Consider the following 20,619-nt stretch of genomic DNA (forward strand, 5'->3'; position numbering starts at 1 on the left):
TTAAAGTCCCAGAAGGAGTTCCCAGCACTGCCAGGAACATCTAAAACCCCAGTTGTTCCTTTTGCACATCCAGTTGATGAAACAAACTCTGGATTAGTGAAATTTTCTGACATTGTGGACTGGATTTTTGAAAATTTCAATGTACCCGATCCAATTAAAATTTTTCTTACAGCATTCCTCCCAACAGTTAGATCATTTTTGAAGCAGTTGACTGCCCAATGGCCCCTCCTTGCAGCGATTGTATCCTTCGATGCCTAATTCAACTGCGTATATGAAGGATTCTATCTCTGTCTTACAGTGGAATTGTAGAAGTATTTTACCAAAAATTGATTCGTTTAAAGTTTTGATAAATAAAAACAAATGCGATGCATTTTCCCTTTGTGAAACTTGGCTTACTTCAAATATTGATCTCAACTTCCATGATTTTAATATTATTCGCCTTGATCGAGACACCCCATATGGAGGAGTACTTTTAGGGATTAAAAAGTGCTATTCTTTCTATCGTATTAACCTCCCCTCGATTCCAGGCATCGAAGTTGTCGCATGTCAAATGACAATACAAGGTAAAGAGCTTTGTATTGCCTCAATATATATTCCTCCCAGAGCACAGGTTGGGCAACGGCTGCTCTTTGATTTAATAGAACTTCTTCCCTCGCCACGTTTGATTTTGGGAGACTTCAACTCTCATGGCGTGGCTTGGGGTTCCCCATACAATGATAACCGCTCCTCTTTAATCTATAACCTTTGCGATGACTTCGACATGACTATTTTAAACAACGGTGAAATGACACGTATCCCGAAACCTCCAGCGCGCCCCTTATGTTCGACGTGGCTACGGTTGGATTGCACATGGAAGGTAATCCTTGATCCTCACGGTAGCGACCATTTGCCTATTCTTATTTCAATTAATAACGGGTCAACTCGCATGCGACCAATTGACATTCCGTATGACCTCACACGGAATGTCGATTGGAAGTTATACGAGGAAATGATTTCAAAAGCGGTCGAGTCGATTCAACATCATCCACCACTTGAAGAATACAACCTCCTCGCGGGCTTGATTCTCGACGCCGCGTTGCAAGCCCAAACGAAGAAATATCCCGGCGTAACGATCAAAGAACGGCCTCCCACTCCGTGGTGAGACCAAGAGTGCTCCGATGTCTACACGCAAAGATCCGACGCGTATCTGACCTTCCGGGATACAGACGATGCCGACGACTTTAAACGTTATTCGGAGCTTGATACCAAGTTTAAAAGCTTGACTGAGGCAAAGAAACGCGGATATTGGCGTCGGTTCGTAAACGAGACGTCGAGGGAGACATCAATGAGCACTCTTTGGAACACAGCCCGAAGAATGCGGAATCGCGTAACGGTCAACGAAAGCGAGGAGTCTTCAAGTAGGTGGATATTTGATTTTGCCAGGAAAGTATGTCCGGACTCTGTTCCTGAGCAAAACATTGTTCGCGATGCGTCTCCGGGCCACGACGCGATTGAATCACCTTTTACGATGGCAGAATTTTCAGTTGCCCTCCTGTCCTGTAACAATAACGCGCCTGGGTTAGATAGAATCAAATTCAACTTGTTGAAGAATCTACCCGGCAATGCCAAGAGGCGCTTGTTGAACTTGTTCAATAAGTTCCTGGAGCAAAATATTGTACCGCAGGATTGGAGGCAAGTGAAGGTGATCGCCATCCAAAAACCAGGGAAACCAGCTTCTGATCACAACTCTTATAGGCCGATTGCAATGCTATCCTGTATCCGGAAATTGATGGAAAAAATGATACTCCGTCGTTTAGACCATTGGGTCGAATCAAATGGTCTACTATCAGATACTCAATTTGGCTTCCGCCGTGCCAAAGGGACGAATGATTGTCTTGCGTTGCTTTCAACAGATATTCAGCTGGCGTATGCTCGCAAAGAACAAATGGCGTCTGCGTTCTTGGACATTAAGGGGGCTTTTGATTCCGTTTCTATTGACATTCTTTCGGGTAAACTCCACCGACAAGGATTTTCTCCAATTTTGAACAATTTTTTGCACAATTTGTTGTCCGAAAAGCACATGCATTTTACGCACGGCGATTTGGCAACTTTTCGCATTAGCTACATGGGTCTTCCCCAGGGCTCATGTTTAAGCCCCCTTCTTTACAACTTTTATGTAAATGACATCGACGAATGTCTGGCAAATTCATGCACGATAAGACAACTTGCAGACGACAGTGTAATCTCTGTTACAGGAGCCAAAGCTGCCGATTTGCAAGGACCATTGCAAGATACCTTGGACAATTTGTCTGCTTGGGCTTTACAGCTAGGTATCGAATTCTCTCCGGAGAAGACTGAGATAGTAGTTTTTTCTAGGAAGCATGAACCTGCTCAGCTTCAAACACAATTAATGGGTAAAACGATTTCTCAGGTTTTGGTACACAAATATCTTGGTGTCTGGTTCGACTCTAAAAGCACCTGGGGTTGTCACGTGAGGTATCTGATGAAAAAATGTCAACAGAGTGAATTTTCTTCGTACAATAACCGGACAATGGTGGGGAGCCCATCCAGGAGACCTTATAAGGCTTTACCAAACAACGTTATTGTCTGTTATTGAATACGGGTGTTTCTGCTTCCGCTCCGCAGCAAACACACATTTGATCAAACTGGAGCGAATACAATATCGTTGTTTGCGTATCGCCTTAGGTTGCATGCAGTCGACCCATACGATGAGTTTGGAGGTCTTAGCTGGAGTACTACCATTGAAAAACCGCTTCTGGAACCTGTCTTCTCGTATTCTTATCAAATGTGAGGTCTTGAACCGTCCCGTGATTGAAAATTTTGAAAGGTTAATCGAACTTAATTCTCAAACCCGTTTTATGACATTGTATTTCAATCACATGTCCCAAAATATTAACCCTTCTTCGAATATTCCAAATCGTGTCGACTTATCAAATACTTCTGATTCTACTGTGTTTTTCGATACATCCATGATAGAAGAAACTCGTGGAATTCCGGATCATTTACGCGTGCAGCAGATCCCCAAAATTTTTTCCAATAAATATCGAAACATCAACTGCGACAATATGTTTTACACTGACGGATCACTTCTTGATGGGTCCACTGGCTTCGGTATTTTCAATAACAATTTAACCGTCTCTCATAAGCTTGATAATCCTGCTTCTTTTTACGTCGCAGAATTGGCTGCAATTCAGTACACCCTAGGGATTATCGAAAAAATGCCCACGGACCATTATTTCATCTTTACGGACAGTCTCAGTTCCATTGAGGCTCTCCGATCGATGAAAGATGTTAAGCACTCTCCGTATTTCCTGGGGAAAATACGGGAACATCTGAGTGCTTTATCCGAAAAATCTACTCAGATTACCTTAGCGTGGGTCCCTTCTCACTGCTCGATACCGGGTAATGAGAAAGCGGACTCTTTGGCTAAGGTGGGCGCAACAAACGGTGATATTTATGAAAGACCAATTGCCTTTAATGAATTTTTCGCATTTGTACGTCAGAATACGATCATCAGTTGGCAAAATTCTTGGACCAAGGGGGAACTGGGAAGGTGGTTACATTCCATAATCCCCAAGGTATCGACGAACCCGTGGTTCAAGGGGTTGGATGTAGGTCGGGATTTCATTTGCGTGATGTCCCGGCTTATGTCCAATCACTATAGATTTGACGCGCATCTCCGTCGTGTTGGGCTCGGGGAGAGTGGTATCTGTGCCTGTGGTGAAGGTTATCACGACATAGAGCACGTTGTTTGGTCATGCCCTGTACACCGTAACGCCAGGTCTAGATTAATAGCTTCCCTGCAGGCCGAAGGTAGGCAGCCGGCTGTTCCTGTTCGTGATGTCTTGGCGAGCCGTGACCTATCCTACATGTCCCTTATATACGTTTTCCTGAAATCCATCCACGCCCCAGTTTAGTCCTATCCCCTTCCGCCTACATCCAACCAAACGACAAGAACACGTTAAGACCCCGGATCCGGAAACAGCAACTAGACCCGCACGATACTCTCAGGCCCCGAGGGAGACAACCCAATATGCCAGTCCGTAATATCTTGGCCCAGCAGCGGAACATATTCAATATGCTGCTTACCTATGGCGATGGAAAACCATCAAACAACAAATCAGTGCTTTTCATGCAAAACATTCTAGCTTAAGTTAGATTTAGTTTCAGCTCGTAGTCGGCAGCGAGGATAAAAAATTTGCTTTTAGTTATTAAGATACTTTAGAAAGTAAGCTACCAGATATAATTGGCGCCGTTAAACATTGAATTGTATTTGTGCCGTGTCAAATAAACTATAGATGAGGAAAAAAAAATCGAAGCGTTGGAAAATTCGCATAAAGTTCTTGGAAATTTTCTACGCATACAAACGAACAACTCTTATGGAAGTTGGTCTGCCTGGATACCGTTTTACAAATTTGCCTATAATACAACGGTACATAGTGCAACAGGTAAGACTCCGTTCGAATTGCTTTTCGGAAGACTTTGCACCCTTCCTTCAAATCTAACTGGACAATACCAAACAGACCCAATATATAACATTGACGACTATACGAGTATTTTGAAATACAAGCTACAAGTTTCTCAAAGAGAAGCTAGGGAGAATCTTCTCAAAGTAAAGGCAGATAGAGTCTCAAAATATAATCAAAACGCCAAAGACACAAATTTTACAAAAGGAACATTGGTCCTCGTGAAGACCGAAAAGGGACCTAAATTAGAAACAAAATATAACGGACCATATGAAATTTTAGAAGATATGGGATCAAATGTAAAGATAGCAATTAAAAATAATAAAGATATAGACATAGTTCATAAGGACAGAATAAGAGAATTTAAAAAAAAAAAAAAAAAAGAGAGAAGAACCTACATTCAGTTTTTCAGAAAGATAAGAAGATGAAACCAGAGTAGTTTATAATGATTATTTCCATGAATATTTTATATAAATGTTATTCTTATGCATAAACATTTCATACAGAAATATTTTTATATAAAAACATTTGATACAAAAACATTTTTATACAGATTTTAATATATGTAAATGTACGTGTGTGTGTGTGTGTATTTGTATATATATATATATATATATATATATATATATATATATATATATATATATATATATATATATATATATATATATATATATATATATATATATATATATATATATATATATATATATATATATATATATATATATATATATATATATATATATATATATATATATATATATGTATATATGTGTATGTATACGTATATATATGTATCTCCATCATTATATATTATATTAGAGTAATAATTATAAATTAAACTATATTTTTTTTTTTATCCACCAATTTCAATTTGTATTATTGATTTTCACTTCATATGTTTTATTCCTAATTTCAATTCAAACATTATATAGATTTAAAAATTAGAACTTAAGGCTAATTTTTAAATTCATTAAGAAAGGGCGTGTGGTGGATACGGCCCCTTTTAAGATAAGCAAAAGAAAGTAATATAAACTTAAGTAGTGTAAACACTGTGATCAGCATAAACGCTATCACGCCACCCGCGCGAGGAACGGGCGACGGCGATTATGCTGAGCACAGCATTAAAGGTCACGTATCGATCTGCGATCGTGCGGCCTGTATAGGCTAAGAAATAGAAATAATAAAGCATTATTGAATCGACCGTACACTCGAGAGGTTCGAGTTCTCTTTTAGTAACCGAAACCCACATAAACACATATATACAGGCAACAACTTTTCACCACACTATTAATTTTACTTAGAGTTCTAACCTAATAACAAAATTTTACAAAAAATAACACTGTAGTTCGAAAAGTTTGAATTTTGACGTAGAATTACGTCAAATTGAAGAACCGAGAACCTCGAGAGCGTCACGAAAATTTTCTACCCTCAACTGCTTAAAACTCAGTCACAGTGCTGAGAATATTATCTATCATGATTTGCAAAAGCGGGTTTCAAAGCTAAAAGCTAAAACTACCACATTCGATAATTTATACTGTACTGTGCGGTGCACATCGTCTCAACAGAGTTTTACCACTTGGATTGATAGTCATCGCAACCTCCCCGAATATCATTCTCGAGAGAGGGGCCCGCTTTGTCAAGCATGGGTTCATTCTCAGGCTCCCCACCACTTACCTTTTCTTTATGCTCAAAATATATAATACCTTCGCTTAACAAAAATATGTCCCTCTTATCAATAAAGCTGGCCAGAAGGACGTACAACGAAACTTCTCCAGGGTTATTTATTTTATTTATTTTATTTATTTGGCATTTCGTCATAATAACATGGATTTACAAAGTTTCTCCAGTTAACACGGTTATTAGCTACCGCTCTCCAATTCCTGGGACACCGTGTACTCTCTGCCAGATCTAGCCTCACCTGGTCCACCCATCTTGCCCGCTGCCCCCTGGTCGTCTTCTTCCTACCGGATTCGAGGCAAACACCATCTTCGCAGGGTAGTTGTCCGGCATTCTTGCAACATGCCCTGGCCAGCGTATCTGTCCAGCTTTAGCCACCTTCTGAATACTGGGTTCACCGTAGAGTTGCGCGAGCTCGTGGTTCATTCTTTGCTTCCATATTCCGTTCTCCTGCTCGCCGCCAAAGATAGTCCTTAGTACTCGTCGTTCGAAAACTCCGAGCACTCGCAGGTCCTCCTCGAGCATTGTCCACGTTTCATGTCCGTACAGAACAATCGGTCTTATAAGCGTTTCGTACAGGTTACACTTCGTACGGGGGCTTAGTCTGTTCGACCGCAATTGCTTGTGGAGCCCATAGTAGGCACGACTTCCGCTGATAATACGCCTCCGGATCTCTTGGCTGATATCATTGTCCTCAGTAACCAGTGAGCCAAGATAGCCAAACTCATCGACTACCTCGAACTCATCGCCGTCGATCGTAATGCTACTGTCTAGGCGTTGTCGGTCGGCTTCGGTTCCGCCGGCTAGCACATACTTCGTTTTAGACGTATTTATCTGCAACCCAATCCCCGCTGCTCCGCGTTTTAGTCTGGTGTACTGCCGCCGCAGTTGTTCTGCAGGCAATGTTCATATCATCAGCAAAGCAAACAAACTGACTGGATTTGTTGAAAATCGTACCCCGCGTGTTGATGTCCACTCGATTCATCACACCCTGTAGCGCAATGTTGAATAACAGGCAGGAAAGACCGTCACCCTGTCGAAGCCCCCAGCGGGATTCAAATGGACCCGACAATCCACCCGAAATCCGCACACAGCACTGCGTCTCATCCACCGTAGCATTTATCAGTCTAATCAGCTTCCCCGGAAAGCCGTTTTCGTCCATGACCTTCCATGGCTCTTTTCGGTTGATAGTGTCATACGCGACTTTAAATTCAATGAATAGGTGGTGTGTGGAGGTTCTGTATTCACGGCATTTCTGAAGGATCTGCCGTATGGTAAAGATTTGGTCCGGGGTAGACCGTCCTTCCACGAAGCCGGCCTGATAACTCCCCACAAATCTGTGAGGCGGCGGAAAATGATTTGGGACAGCACTTTGTAGGCGGCATTCAGGACGGTGATCGCACGGTAGTTCTCACAGTCCAATTTGTCGCCTTTCTTATAGATAGGGCAGATAACCCCATCCTTTCACTCCTCCGGTAGCTGTTCTGTATCCCAAATTTTTGCAATCAGCCGGTGCAAACAGGTAGCCAGCTTCTCCGGGCCCATCTTAATAAGCTCCGCTCCGCCATCCTTCCCAGCCGATTTATTGTTTTTCAGCTGCTTGATGGCATCCTTAACTTTGCCTATCGTTGGGGCTGGCACGTCTTCTACATTTGTCGCATCGGCGGGATCGCCTTCTCCGCCGCCATGGTCTCCTGCCTGGGCGCCATTCAGATGTTCGTCGAAGATGTCGATCGTCCGTCAGAATACTACCACCTTTATCCCGGCACATTTCGGCTCGCGGCACAAAGCCTCTGCGGGATGCGTGTAGTTTCTGCTCCTCCTCCAGGCGGCGCTTCTTCTCCCGGAAAGTTTGGGTTAGCTGCTTCTTCTTCTGTCGGTGTCTTTCCACATTCTGACGAGTGGCACTGCGCATGTTAGCCGCCCGCGCAGCATTCTCCTCATCCATCACTTTCCTACATTCGTCATCGAACCACTCCTTCCGTTGGGTTCGTCCCACATACCCGATGACGTTCTCCGCTACGCTGTTGATGGCTGTTTTAATTGTGTTCCAACAGTCCTCGATAGGACCTTCCTATCGCACCGACGCACCGACTCATACCGGAGATATCCGGCTGGGTCGAGAGGCGACATGGTGAAGTGAACTTCCACCTGACACAGATCTTGTCAGGCCTTGGTTGCTTCAGGCAATATCTGCACAGGTTCGGACACGCGGGTTCCCCCATGTGTCCCTAGTGCGTGGAGGAGGAGGAGACTGCTGAGCATGTCTTCTTCGTATGCCCCCGTTTCGTAGAAGCGAGGAGCGACGTGATGGCTGTGAGCGGGCCTGGCACTACTCCGGACAATCTTGTCCGGAGGTTTTGCGACGACCCGGACATCTGGAACGCGGCCTGTGCGGCCGCCTCCCAGATTGTCCTGGAGCTACAACGTGGGTAGCATACCTTCGTCGTTCGTTGCACTGACACCACATCTCCTCCGCTCCTGTTGTGGTCTTTTGCTTGTACGCCATCGTAGTGCTGCTTCCACCTTTTGATAACCTCATGAATATCCTCAAAAATGCCTCCCTCCTTATTCCTACACATTTCGGCTGGTGTGGAAGGATAAAGCCTCTGCGAGATATGATGAGTTTTTGGAAGAATTTCCGTGTTTCGTGTGTGCGGTGCAGCTGCTCAACTTCTTCGCATTCCTCCTCTTCCTGACGGTGCTTTTTTTTTCCTTGAAGAGTTGGACTTGCTGCCTCCGTTTTAGTCTATATCGCTCTACGCAGCATTATTGCTCGCGCGTTCTTCTCATCCAACATCTACTAATATTTACCACTCGTTAAGTCAATTCGGTTGCACGTGTCCCAAGACTTTCTCCGTAGCAGTGCTAAAGGCTGTTTTAACGGCGTTACAGCGATCCTCTAGAGAGCCCTTTTCAGGCTCATCCGCCTCTGGCAGCGCAGCTTCGAGCGTTGACAGAAATCTAGAAATTTGATCGTCATTGTCTATCCGATTACTGTAGCAAGAAAATAAGAGGATATTGTGAAGCACGCGGCGATTTCAAATTTATAGCACAGGAAACCGGCGGACTGCACCTAAGAAATAATTGGAGATCACCTTCCACAGTGCTAGGTTTGGGATCTCTGTCTGTGTGGGAAGCACCGTCATATAGTAATGTCTGCAGCACTTAAAAGAGAAATTGAAGAAACCGCCGAGTGTCACTATTGCGACACACCAATGGCGCTTTTTACGTCCTAAAATTATTTAATTTGAAGTATGTAATATTTTTCTGCTACTCGCGTATTATTGAGTTTATTTTTCGATCGCGCCAATACAGCTATCGAAAATAGCAAGAAAATTTTTCATTTTCTTTTCCTTTATTTCGTCATCTACGAAGCGACGAAGAACGAGAGAACCAGATGAACACCCACCGATAGAGATTTTTCCAATTTGGAAGACTTCTGCATGCAATTTTCACGAACAGATACGAAAACAGGGTTAAGCCCCTGCTGGCTGGCACTAAGAGATAAGCGAGAGCGGGCGCGTATTAAACGTGGGGAGACGGGGGTTGGGTGATTGCCTTGCCTTTTCATGAATGCGAACCCATGGGAGGGTTGAGAGTGGGGTTTTCTATCCACTTTTTTGGGACTAACGATCTACTTCAGTGTATAAGCAGATTTAGCAACCCGCAAGACATTGGAAAAGTATAGCGAACATGAGACGGTCCGCGACTGTAGAACACCAAACAGTTTCATATACATACGAGCACAGGGTACTGATCCGACCAAAATGTAGCAATACGTTTCCGATTAAGGCAGTCTTTGTCCAAACAATACACAGGATTGAAGTGTAAATGTTGTTAAAACATGTTTCTGCAAACAAAAATCGTATCGTCGAGGTGTTTCACAGTGAGAGTACATTGGAGGTCATTCTAAGAAAATGTCGCAATGAAAATAAAAACTCAACATACTTAAATTTGAATCTAATGCATTTTTTTTGCAGACCGATTCTAACACTATGAAAATTGTGTTTATGAATAGTTCAAATTGAAATTATAATCGATTTAATTTTCACAAAATATTCATGCCTTCTCTGCATTGCATAGATCGACAGAGAACATCTAACGGGAATGGAGATTAGTAAACAAAACATGTAGGTACTGTTTCCAGCTACTGTTAGATTACAATTTTTGTCTATTATCACTATAAAGCAAATTAATGATATCTATTTCGATATACACATCACAAATTGAGGAGATTTTCACCAAATTTTTTTTCCAGACCTACCAGCGCTTCCGATGGCGACGGAGTTCGGTTGAACAGGATTGTTGTCGAACGAACTTTCCTCGGCATTGTCACCACCGTCCTGTTCCTCGCCGACGGATCGCTGCATTATCACTCCCGAAAACGCGTCGCGAACCGATTAATCCCGAGAAGAACTCCTAAATTTACCGAAATTTCTATTTTATATGCGTCACACGATCGATAACAAAAACTTTCAAACGCCCCGTCCCGTTATTATGACACTGACGTCTCCGTGTTGAGCGCTGCAGTGCAAGCAGATTTGCTTTTTCAAATCAAAGTTCAAATACAAACCGTAAGGAGTTAGGAAAATATTAAAAATGCCAATATATGTTGACGCGAAATCGCATATACAGGTCGGACTCGATTATCCGGAACATCAAAAAAATTTTCGTTCCGGATAATCGAGTTTTCCGGATTATCGAATCACACAAAAAATACCGAAATTTTGCGATCAACGAACATAAAAGAAATATTTCTTTTCTTTATTTGCTTGTATGGTACAGTGGCGTAACCAGCAGTTATTTCTGAGGCAAAAAGGGGTAAAATCTTCAGAAGCAAAAAAATAAATTGGACATTGATTATTTTCACTTAATTCGAACATGTCCGAATCATGCCGGAATTGACTTGAGTGGTAACAAATATGCCAGAAGGGATGGTAAAAACAAAATTTCGGAATAAAAATTGAAAACGGACACCAAAACAATAAAATTCCGGATAATCGAGTCTCCGGATAATCGAGTCCGACCTGTATGCTATTCAAGCAATAGAGCTTTCTACGCCAGATCTCACCAATACAGGCTTAGTATGTATCCTAATAAAATCGATTTGTTTTCAACCAAAAAATCAGCTGATATTCAATTTCGAAAAATATTGCATTTATGAATCCTAGTTCATTAGTGTTACCTGTCTTAACAAACTTTGTTTTACTGGAAAACCAGATGAAATAAAACTAAAAATCGGCCTACAACTTGAATAAAAGCACGGGGCAGGAGAAATTTTTTTGTTACTACCAGCGTGTTGATTATTTGCAACCAAAATTAAACTTGTATTAGTGAAATCGACCACTAATACTAGCGCAGATAGTAAGGTCTATTGTGTACTTTATATTTCAGCTTAAGGGATTCTTTACTCTTTAGAACCCGTCACATCAGAATCTAAGAATGAGTCTATTCTGATGGCGCGTGGATCTAACTAGAATACAATCAATAATTAAGTTTTTTGTCGATGAATTATTCGGAAGCTTGTGAAAATTCCTCAAAAAAATGAAAATACATAAAATAGTAAAACAATCTTAAGCTAATACACTCCAAGTATGTACAAGTTGAGATTTCGTAACAATAATTCTCATTCAGTCGAAATATTGAATGAGTAAAACTGAACAATCACAAAGTTTCATGCTAAAATTAAAATAAAAAACACAAAACAGAACCAAAAACCTAAGCACTAATTGGATATCACCTGATCTTCGCATTTGGAAATATTCTATTGGCTGATAAATAAACTAAAGATTTAAAAGCGTGCTCATGATCGGTTTTCATAACGTTTTTAGAACACCACCGGCAGTTAGGCTGTAAAAGTTGCATTGAATGAATATTATTCACATTTTATACATAACGCGATTAAAATGACTGGTCGACTGACAGCTGCCACTGCAATGAAAATAATGGTGATTATTTGCAGGCAGCCTTTTATTTATCAAGATTCTGTTTGCAGTAAGTTATCACAAGTTTTCGTTGCGAGAAAATTTATCAGCCTTGTTTAAAAATTCAATCCATCGTCATTTTTCGTAGTTCCAAAGTTCAAATAAAGAAGTTGTACAGTCGTTTTTAGTCTTCATTTAACTCGCCAATCGCACATGAGCCAGTCAAAAAATAGCACTTGTTCTTATTCACGGGAACTGAAAGTTGATGAAGCTGGCAACAGTGATGCAATCTCAAAGTTGTCATTTCACATATCAACAAAAGGATGGCAGTCAAATTTTAACATAACGGAAATTTATGCAACAAAAAATACAACAAAACGAAACAGAATTATAACGGAATAAATAACGGTGAATCACGCCAGCTGATTTTTGTTTACAAGTTAATTGGTCCCAAATTTTGAATGAAAATGCCACTTAACTTCGCCGGCAAATTGAAGTAGTATTGAAAGGCCACACAAAAAGTTGATCCTGCATGAAAAAATTCCATTTAGATGTATACTTTCGAGTAAAAATTTAAGAGAAGTTTGGGTAAACAAAAATCAGCTGATCGCAATTTTACGATCCGCATGCGTATTCGGGTTATTCGCGTTGAAAAAGATTTTGAAGGCTGTTCGCACCTACGTGAACTCTCATATGCAATTGTCAAAATGTGCGTGATGACAAAAGCAAAAATATTTCCTTCCTTCTTTTTCGCATGCAAAAACCAAACAAATATCAGCAACACCGTCAACGCGAATAGGGTGGCAAAAAACAACCTAATGTTTTTGACGGCCGCTGTCAAATACATGTGCGTCACAACAAGTGCAATTTTTCATGTTTTCGCAACAGTCGGTTTCGCAATCGATACCTGCTTCAAACCATTAGCTCTCTAAAAGTGAACAACGTTGGAAGTTAAGTAAGTTGGTATGGAGGTTGGCATCCATCCCTTGACGGATAACCCGACCTTAGCGTGGAAAGAAATTTCCAAATCCCAGCGGGTGATCAAAATCAATACCAAGCCGCCTAGTCCGGAGGTTCCGAACAATAAGGTTCGAGTAGTATGCATGTCCGATACCCACTCGCTAACTCATCACATCAAGTTCGACGTTCCGGACGGAGATATTTTCATTCATGCAGGTGATTTCACCCGTTGTGGAAAGCAGGACGAAGTTATTGAATTCAATAACTGGCTAGGTAAGTAATTGATACGAAGCATAACCATCAGTACTGTTAACAAACCTATTGTAGAGAAATTACCCCACAAGCATAAACTGGTTATTGCTGGTAATCACGAGTTAAGTTTTGATCATACTTTCACGCATCCGTTTCAAAACGCTAACAATTCATGCTGCAAGAAGAGCACTGGAGCGAACATTTTGGATGAAATTCCTACGCTGGGCAACTCGAAGGAAAGCCTCGCGGAAGCTGTAAAAACGGAAAACATTCGGCAGTATCTGAGCAACTGTGTGTATCTACAGGACGAAAGTATCGAGCTGTATGGATTGAAAATCTATGGCACACCGTGGCAACCGGAGTTCTGCAAGTGGGCCTTCAACGTAAAACGAGGCAAGGACTGTCTCGCGAAATGGGAGCAGATTCCTGAGGACGTGGATATTCTTATAACACACACTCCACCCGTGGGTCACGGTGACTTGTGCTGTTCTGGAGTGCGGGCAGGTTGTGTGGAACTTCTCACCACGGTGCAGCAACGCGTCCGGCCCCGATATCATGTGTTCGGACATGTTCACGAAGGCTACGGGATCACATCGGATGGCCGGATTATCTTCATCAACGCGTCGACCTGTGACATCAATTATCTCCCAAACAACCACCCGGTCGTGTTTGATGTTACACTTCCAAAAGGCCGGACAAAGGACGATGTGTAAGGGTGGGATTTGCTAGGTGAAGGTGTAAGTAAAAGGATCAAAATTGATATTTACAGTAATGCCATGACAATTTTTTTCTAACGTCTTTTTTCGGTTTACGTATCGATAGTCGATCGAGAGAAAAAATAAAAACTCATACATGAATATTATTTTATGAACAGGACTCTTCATTAAACAGGTCCAGTTTTGTGATTAATTATTTAGCATATTTTAAACAGTGATTACAAATCGCTAGTTACACTGAAAAGCTCCTATACCTAAAGATTTAATTTTACCTTAAGCACTTCGATATTAGCATTAGTAACTTACTACCTGAATGCTCAATTTTTTTAAGCATAAATTATAACTTTTATTCATGTGTGCTCAAATAACACTACAGTTGTACTCGTGCACATGCGTTCAAACCACGGTTTAGATGTGAAGTTTATTAAATATAAGAGTTTCGTAGTAAAACATTATCTTGTGCAGTATTTTGTATTGCGTTCATAAAATTAAGGTGAATTATGTTACTTAAAATTTCAAATTGTACCTATACCTATAACACAACCCCAAAAACTTTTCGAGATTGCACCCAAGAGTTTTTGTAGCGTAACTGCCATTACGAGCCGTGCAAAAAAGGGGAACGTAGCATAAGCATGACATGTTTATACCATTCTCCCCTACACACACTTCACTACATAACTTGTAACTGAACAATAATGGCGTTTCAATTAGCACTAAGGCGCAAGTTTTTAGTTAAGGGACACGCATCATAAATATTAAGTTTTCTTTTCAAACCCTGCTAAAACTATCGCACCCATCGTATTTTCTCAGTAAGTTATCTTACGCTTTACCGTGAATCATGCGACTAAATGAAACGCCAAAGTGCATAAAAGTATTATTTGTACTCAGCCTTCGTTAGAACTAGCTGAATATAAAAACCAATACACTTAGAAAATCGCTTCTCTCACTTTTTCTAGAAAACTTACATGTAAAATTGGTACGGAAATGTATTCAATTTTAGAAAAAAATCTCCTCTGGTGGATTGATGGTATTATAGACTCCCACAATGCAACACTCAAGTGCTAAACCTCTAACGATAGACGATTATACTTTACCATATAATTGTATATTATCACGTATAAATTAGTAAAGACAAAATTACACATAGATTCGGTTGCACACAAGGCACCCAACGGAGCAGCTTTCAATACTCAAAATCCGAATTTCCACCCTCTGCGTCCGCAGTATCTCCGGCGACTTCTTCGTAGTCCTGTTCCAGCACCGCCATATCCTCGCGAGCCTCATTGAACTCACCCTCTTCCATTCCTTCACCGACGTACCAATGAACGAAAGCCCGCTTCAGATACATCAGATCGAACTGCTGGTTCACGCGAGCCCACGCATCGGAAATGGCCGTCGTGTTCGACAGCATGCATACAGCCCTCTTCGGTTTGGCCAAATCTCCCCCGGGCAGAACGGACGGTGCCTGTTGATTGATCCCGATTTTGAATCCCGTCGGGCACCAATCTACAAAGGTTATGTGGCGTTTGCTTTTAATGGCAGCGATCGCAGAGTTGATATCCTTCGGCACTACGTCTCCCCGGTAGAGCATACAACAAGCCATGTATTTACCATGACGAGGATCGCACTTTACCATCATATTAGGGGGCTCGAAACAAGCGTTTGTAATTTCGGCAATTGAAGAAAACTCGTGCTGGGCCTTATTGGCAGATAATAATGGTGCATATGATACGAGCGGGTAGTGAACTCTAGGGAAAGGAACCAAATTTGTTTGAAACTCATTAAGATCAACATTCATTGTTCCCTTGAACCGAAGCGACGCGGTAGCCGAAGAAACGACCTGTGCCACCAATGCGTTTAGATGGGCATAATCAGGTCGGCCAATCTGCAGGTATTTAGAACAAATATCGTAGGTTGCTTGGTTGTCCATAATAAAACAACAGTCCGAGTTTTGCATCGTAGTACTAGTCGATAGGACACAATTGTAAGGTTCCACGACAGCCGTAGAAATTGTAGGCGAAGGATAAACAGCAAATTCCAGTTTACACTTCTTCCCATACTCAGCAGCCAGCTGCTGCATCAGCAACGAAGTAAACCCCGATCCTGTTCCACCCCCAAATGAATGGAATACCAAGAACCCCTGCAACCCATCACATTGTTCTGCAAGCTTCTGGATAGCCCTAGACACCGGCTCGATAATCTGTTTGCCAACGGTGTAATGGCCTCTAGCGTAATTGTTAGCCGCATCCTCTTTTCCCGTGATCATATACTGCGGATGGTACAGGTATCTGTACGGTCCGTTCTTCATATCGTCGATCACTGATTCCTCCAAATCGATGAAAATATTGCGAGGAACGACCTTACCAGAGTCGGTATTCTGGAAGAAAGCTGCCATGTTTTCGTCAACCGGAATCTTCTCACTCATCGTACCATCCGGTTGGACTCCATGCTCCAGGGTAAACAGCTGCCAGCAGGCATTCCCGATTTGACATCCCGCCTGGCCGACATTGATCGAAAGTACCTCGCGCTGTAAAGAAAAATAGATGTATGTGTACCCAACCGAATAATATTATCTCACGTAAATTCTTATTGAATATTTTACATGAAGACTGTTACTGATTTTTGAATGGGTAATGCGACCGCCATGTTTGAAAGAGGGATACTTACCATTATATTTAACTTTGACCTTATTTAAATCTATCTGGCGAGCTGTTGCTTCGCTATGAAGAGTAAAACTAGAAGCCTAAAAATACGGTGCTAACGTTTAATGACAAACACAAAATATATAAAACCGCCAAAATATGCGAGTGCGCCCAACAAAAGCAACTTGCATTAGTTTTGACAATTCATTATAGTTTTATCTAGATCTGGCTATTGTTTCCGTGTACAATTATGTCTATTTCTCCACGATTTACACTAAACAGTTGGCTATGTGTATCAGGGTTGTCCATGAATACCACATTGGATCAAGGAAAAAGCTCTTTAACATATTTAATATGAGCTATATAATGGATTGTCGGTGATGGGTTTATTTTATGATAACGAATTCAGAGCGTTAAAAACTAAGACTGTGGACCCAAACACCTTGAAAACGTATCCGGACACAGATTTGCGACCTTTATTGTCGGCGCTCCAGCCAGCATCGGCAAAGCTGATTAGCGGACAATAGTCGTTGTATTGTAACTGCAATACGGTTTTGGCACTCCCCATTAGGAAACGGACGATCGTTTTTAGACATTGGCAGTATGTGTCCATAGGCTTATGTTGGTATCGCCCCAGATACCCACCCGGAAGCAGATGTCCGGAAGAACGCTTAGCATGATGTACATTAGGCTTCGCAGCATTTCTCTGTAGGGTTCTTGAGCTGGTGTTCCTACTTATTGCAATTGTAGACCTTTCTTCATTAGCGTTTTGGCAGCGTTGCATTTAGCCAATCCAAAACGTTTGACGATTTTTTCGACGTGTGTCTTCTGTGAAAGTTGAAGGGTTCCTGCTTCCCGATTGTATGATATCTTCATTACCAGAAAGTGGCGGGCCTCTCCGCAATCAATCATGCAAAATATGGTTGAGAGCAGTTTCTCCAATCGGATGATGGAGTCAAATTTCCTCCCTGCGCTGATCGTCCACGTATAGCACAACATGTAGCTCGTCTCCGTCTTTGCAGCATGTTTTAAGGCAGTAGTCATTGCGGAACCTCTTGAAACCCATCTTCATTAGTTCATGATTGAATTTTTCGTTCCAGCAACGTGGAAATTGCTTCAATCCGCATGATTTTAGCAGCTTACACGTCAGATTTACTGGAGCTTTGACGCCTTTAGGGATCTCCATGTAAACATCCTCCTTCAAGTCACCTTGTAGGAACGCCGTTTTGACGTCCATCTGGAGGAAATGAAACTGGATAGCTTCGCGACAGAAGTCAACACCGTATTGTTGCAGGTACCCCTTTGCTTCTAGTCGGGCCTTGTATCTCACGGTCTGGCCAATACCCATTTTGATTTACATAAGGGGTCTCACTCCGCTCGGACAGGATGTCATCTTCCATACGCTGTTTACCCTCTTGGATTGCATTTCGTTGTCGACCGCTTCCAGTCATTTGATCCTATCTGGACAGCTTGCGATGTCGCCGAAGCTCCGAAGAACATCTGTAGAAGATGGGCCAGCAGAATTTGCACTGTATTCACCGGTTTAATTTTAAATGCTTACCGAGGAGTCTGCACTCCTGTTCGCTGCGTCCTAACGTCGCTTGACCTTGGGATTCGAGTTGTCCTAGTTGCGAAGGGTGTCCACCGTCTTTTCCGCGTCATCCTTATCATCGGTAATTAGGAGCGCCTCAGAATCAACCAGCGGATCGACAACGCTATCGTCATTATCAACAGCATTCTCATATAACATCGGTGTCTCATCGTGAATAACTTCCCCCTCTTGCTGGTACGGTACAACGATCAGCTAGGTAGGTAGATCTGCTTTCTTGTCACAGTTGGCACAGGTTTTCGTGTCCTGTCCCATAGTCGGTAACCGTTTGGCGCGTAACCGACCATAATAAAGGTTCTGGCATCCAGTTTCTTCCGTTGCTGATTAGGGATCTAATTAAATGCTTTGCACCTGGTTTCCTTTCTGCGAGTAGAACCGTTTTGTTCATTGGAAAGATACTGACGGTCTCGATCGATTGTTAACTTTGAGATCTTCATGTTGAACTGCACCGTTACCATGGCCTCATACTCACGGAATCTAACAAAGACCACCGATATTCTCTTCATCACGAACAGTATTGCGAAATGGGCATGATCATCCCGCATAATCAATAACCATAACCGGATGATAATGCAGATCGTTTAACGATAACCCACACAGTTGTGACTATATCCCGAACTAGTTGTTAAGCAAGTTTTATGGTTATTGATAATGCGGGATCGAAAAAGGAAACGAAATACTTCGTGCTATCCCATGCGGCAGGTTCAATAGGTCCGTATACGTCCGAATGGATTCTTTCCAAATGCCTTGTTGCTCTCGGAGAAGTGCCGTTGAACGATTCACGGCACTGTTTCCCTTTTACGCACACCTCACAGAATTCGAGCTTGTCCTCTTTGCAGTCAGCACCTTCTCCAAGATTGTTACCTATGATTGCTTTTATACCTTGTTGACTTAGATGTTCCAATCTTCAGTGCCACAAATTGGTTGCTTTTAATTGACACATATTTGCCGAAGATGTTGGAACTTCCACCTCGATTTCGTTCAGGTTGCCTCTCAGATTCGCAGTAGCAATCACGTTACCGTTTTTCTTGAGAATTGCTGAAAAGCCGCAGAAGGTTACGACAACACCCGTCTTTACCAGTTTTTTTACCAACATCAAGTTGTCACGAAGCTCCGGGACGTAGTGAAATCGTTCATATTCATGCTTGTTGCTTCTTTAGATGATGGTTCCCATAGTGCAGCGGTTCTCAACCTGGGGTACGCGTACCCCTAGGGGTACGCGAGAACCTTCAGGGGGTACGCGTAAGAAAAATCAGTAATGGCGGACAAAGCAATTTTTCTTGATAGTACTTCAATTGTTGTTCGAACTTGCTCTAAAAACATGATTGTAGCAATCAAACAAACCATACTTCAATTTTAAACCTGAACAAGACTACCACAATATGACCTACCAATACTCTGTCCCACTTTACGAGAACATGCCAAGCAGTGGGGTACAATTGATTTGGAAAATATCGCCAAGGGGTACGCGGACAAAAAAGGTTGAGAACCGCTGCCATAGTGTTTAATGTCAGCGTTTCTCCATCCTTCGCTACTTGAATCACGACAGGTTGCTTTATCTTGCAAACTCCCGGTAACACAGTCAGGTCGTTCACTAGGTTCAACCGACCACGAACCGGAATCGAACCTAAAAAACACCTTTCCGGTAGAAGCCTTTTCAATATCACGGCTTGCAATGAACGATACGGCACTGCCTCTGCTCAGCCGAATTTGCCTTACTACCTCTCACTCGACAGTCCTTCTTTAAGTGGCCTTGCTTGCCACAATTTTGGCACTCGCCTTGAAATCTCTTCGACTTGCTCTTCTTCTCACCGAAAAATGCCGCAGTCTTGACCTCCCCGGAGTCTTCGTGACGTTCGGATCTCTTCAGCTCTTCCGTAATTAAGCGTTGCTTGACGACCTCCAAACTCAGTTCTTCCTCAGGGATATTCTCCAATGCAGTGATCGATGGATTGTATGTATCCGGTAGAGTCTGGAACAGCGAAATGACTAAGTCAGCTTTCTCGACCTTTGCTCCAACAGTTTTCATTTGCTGGATTAGGTTCTCAAACCCCAGTAAGTGGGTCTTCGTGGAATCTCCCGCAGCTAGCTGAAATGCCCCTCCACCGTTAAACTGCGGGATTCCGCATACAGCGTAGCGTCGTGGGCCCATAACCTTTTATAATAGCGAATGCAGAGCGATTTAAACTAACGTGTGGTTTTATTGAAGAACCGTTTGAGAATGATGAAACATTATGAAACATGAAGCTTCTTATAAAAGGCAGCGATTGCTTGAGGCTTCCCGGTTTCTTTGATATCAATTTAACAACAACAAATGTTATTAAAACATGGTAATGATTGTAAGCTCGTAGTAAAAATATTATG

At 42.2% G+C, this 20,619-nt stretch overlaps 3 protein-coding genes across 3 annotated transcripts in view; 1 reads left to right on the forward strand and 2 right to left on the reverse strand.

Moving 5' to 3' along the window:
- LOC129722031 (protein furry) overlaps positions 1–10,663 on the reverse strand; it is a 149,925-nt gene extending 139,262 nt beyond the window's left edge. The window contains exon 1 of the mRNA XM_055675213.1: positions 10,417–10,663. Within this exon, the coding sequence (XP_055531188.1) occupies positions 10,417–10,522 (106 nt within the window). The 5' untranslated portion in view covers positions 10,523–10,663. The remainder of the gene's footprint in view (positions 1–10,416) is intronic.
- Positions 10,664–12,896: 2,233 nt separating this feature from the next.
- On the forward strand, positions 12,897–15,176 carry LOC129722038 (UPF0046 protein C25E10.12). Its single transcript, XM_055675229.1, has 2 exons — positions 12,897–13,309; positions 13,364–15,176. The coding sequence occupies exons 1-2, from the start codon at positions 13,042–13,044 to the stop codon at positions 13,999–14,001; spliced, it is 906 nt and encodes a 301-aa protein (XP_055531204.1). The 5' UTR covers positions 12,897–13,041; the 3' UTR covers positions 14,002–15,176.
- On the reverse strand, positions 14,566–20,453 carry LOC129722035 (tubulin alpha-8 chain-like). Its single transcript, XM_055675221.1, has 2 exons — positions 16,672–20,453; positions 14,566–16,531 (listed from the first exon to the last, which is right to left on the reverse strand). Exons 1-2 carry the CDS (start codon positions 16,672–16,674, stop codon positions 15,188–15,190), a joined length of 1,347 nt encoding a protein of 448 aa, XP_055531196.1. The 5' UTR covers positions 16,675–20,453; the 3' UTR covers positions 14,566–15,187.
- Positions 20,454–20,619: the final 166 nt, after the last annotated feature.

The sequence above is a fragment of the Wyeomyia smithii genome, chromosome 2, assembly GCF_029784165.1.
Source record: "Wyeomyia smithii strain HCP4-BCI-WySm-NY-G18 chromosome 2, ASM2978416v1, whole genome shotgun sequence".
In the NCBI taxonomy this organism is placed as follows: Eukaryota; Metazoa; Arthropoda; class Insecta; order Diptera; family Culicidae; genus Wyeomyia; species Wyeomyia smithii.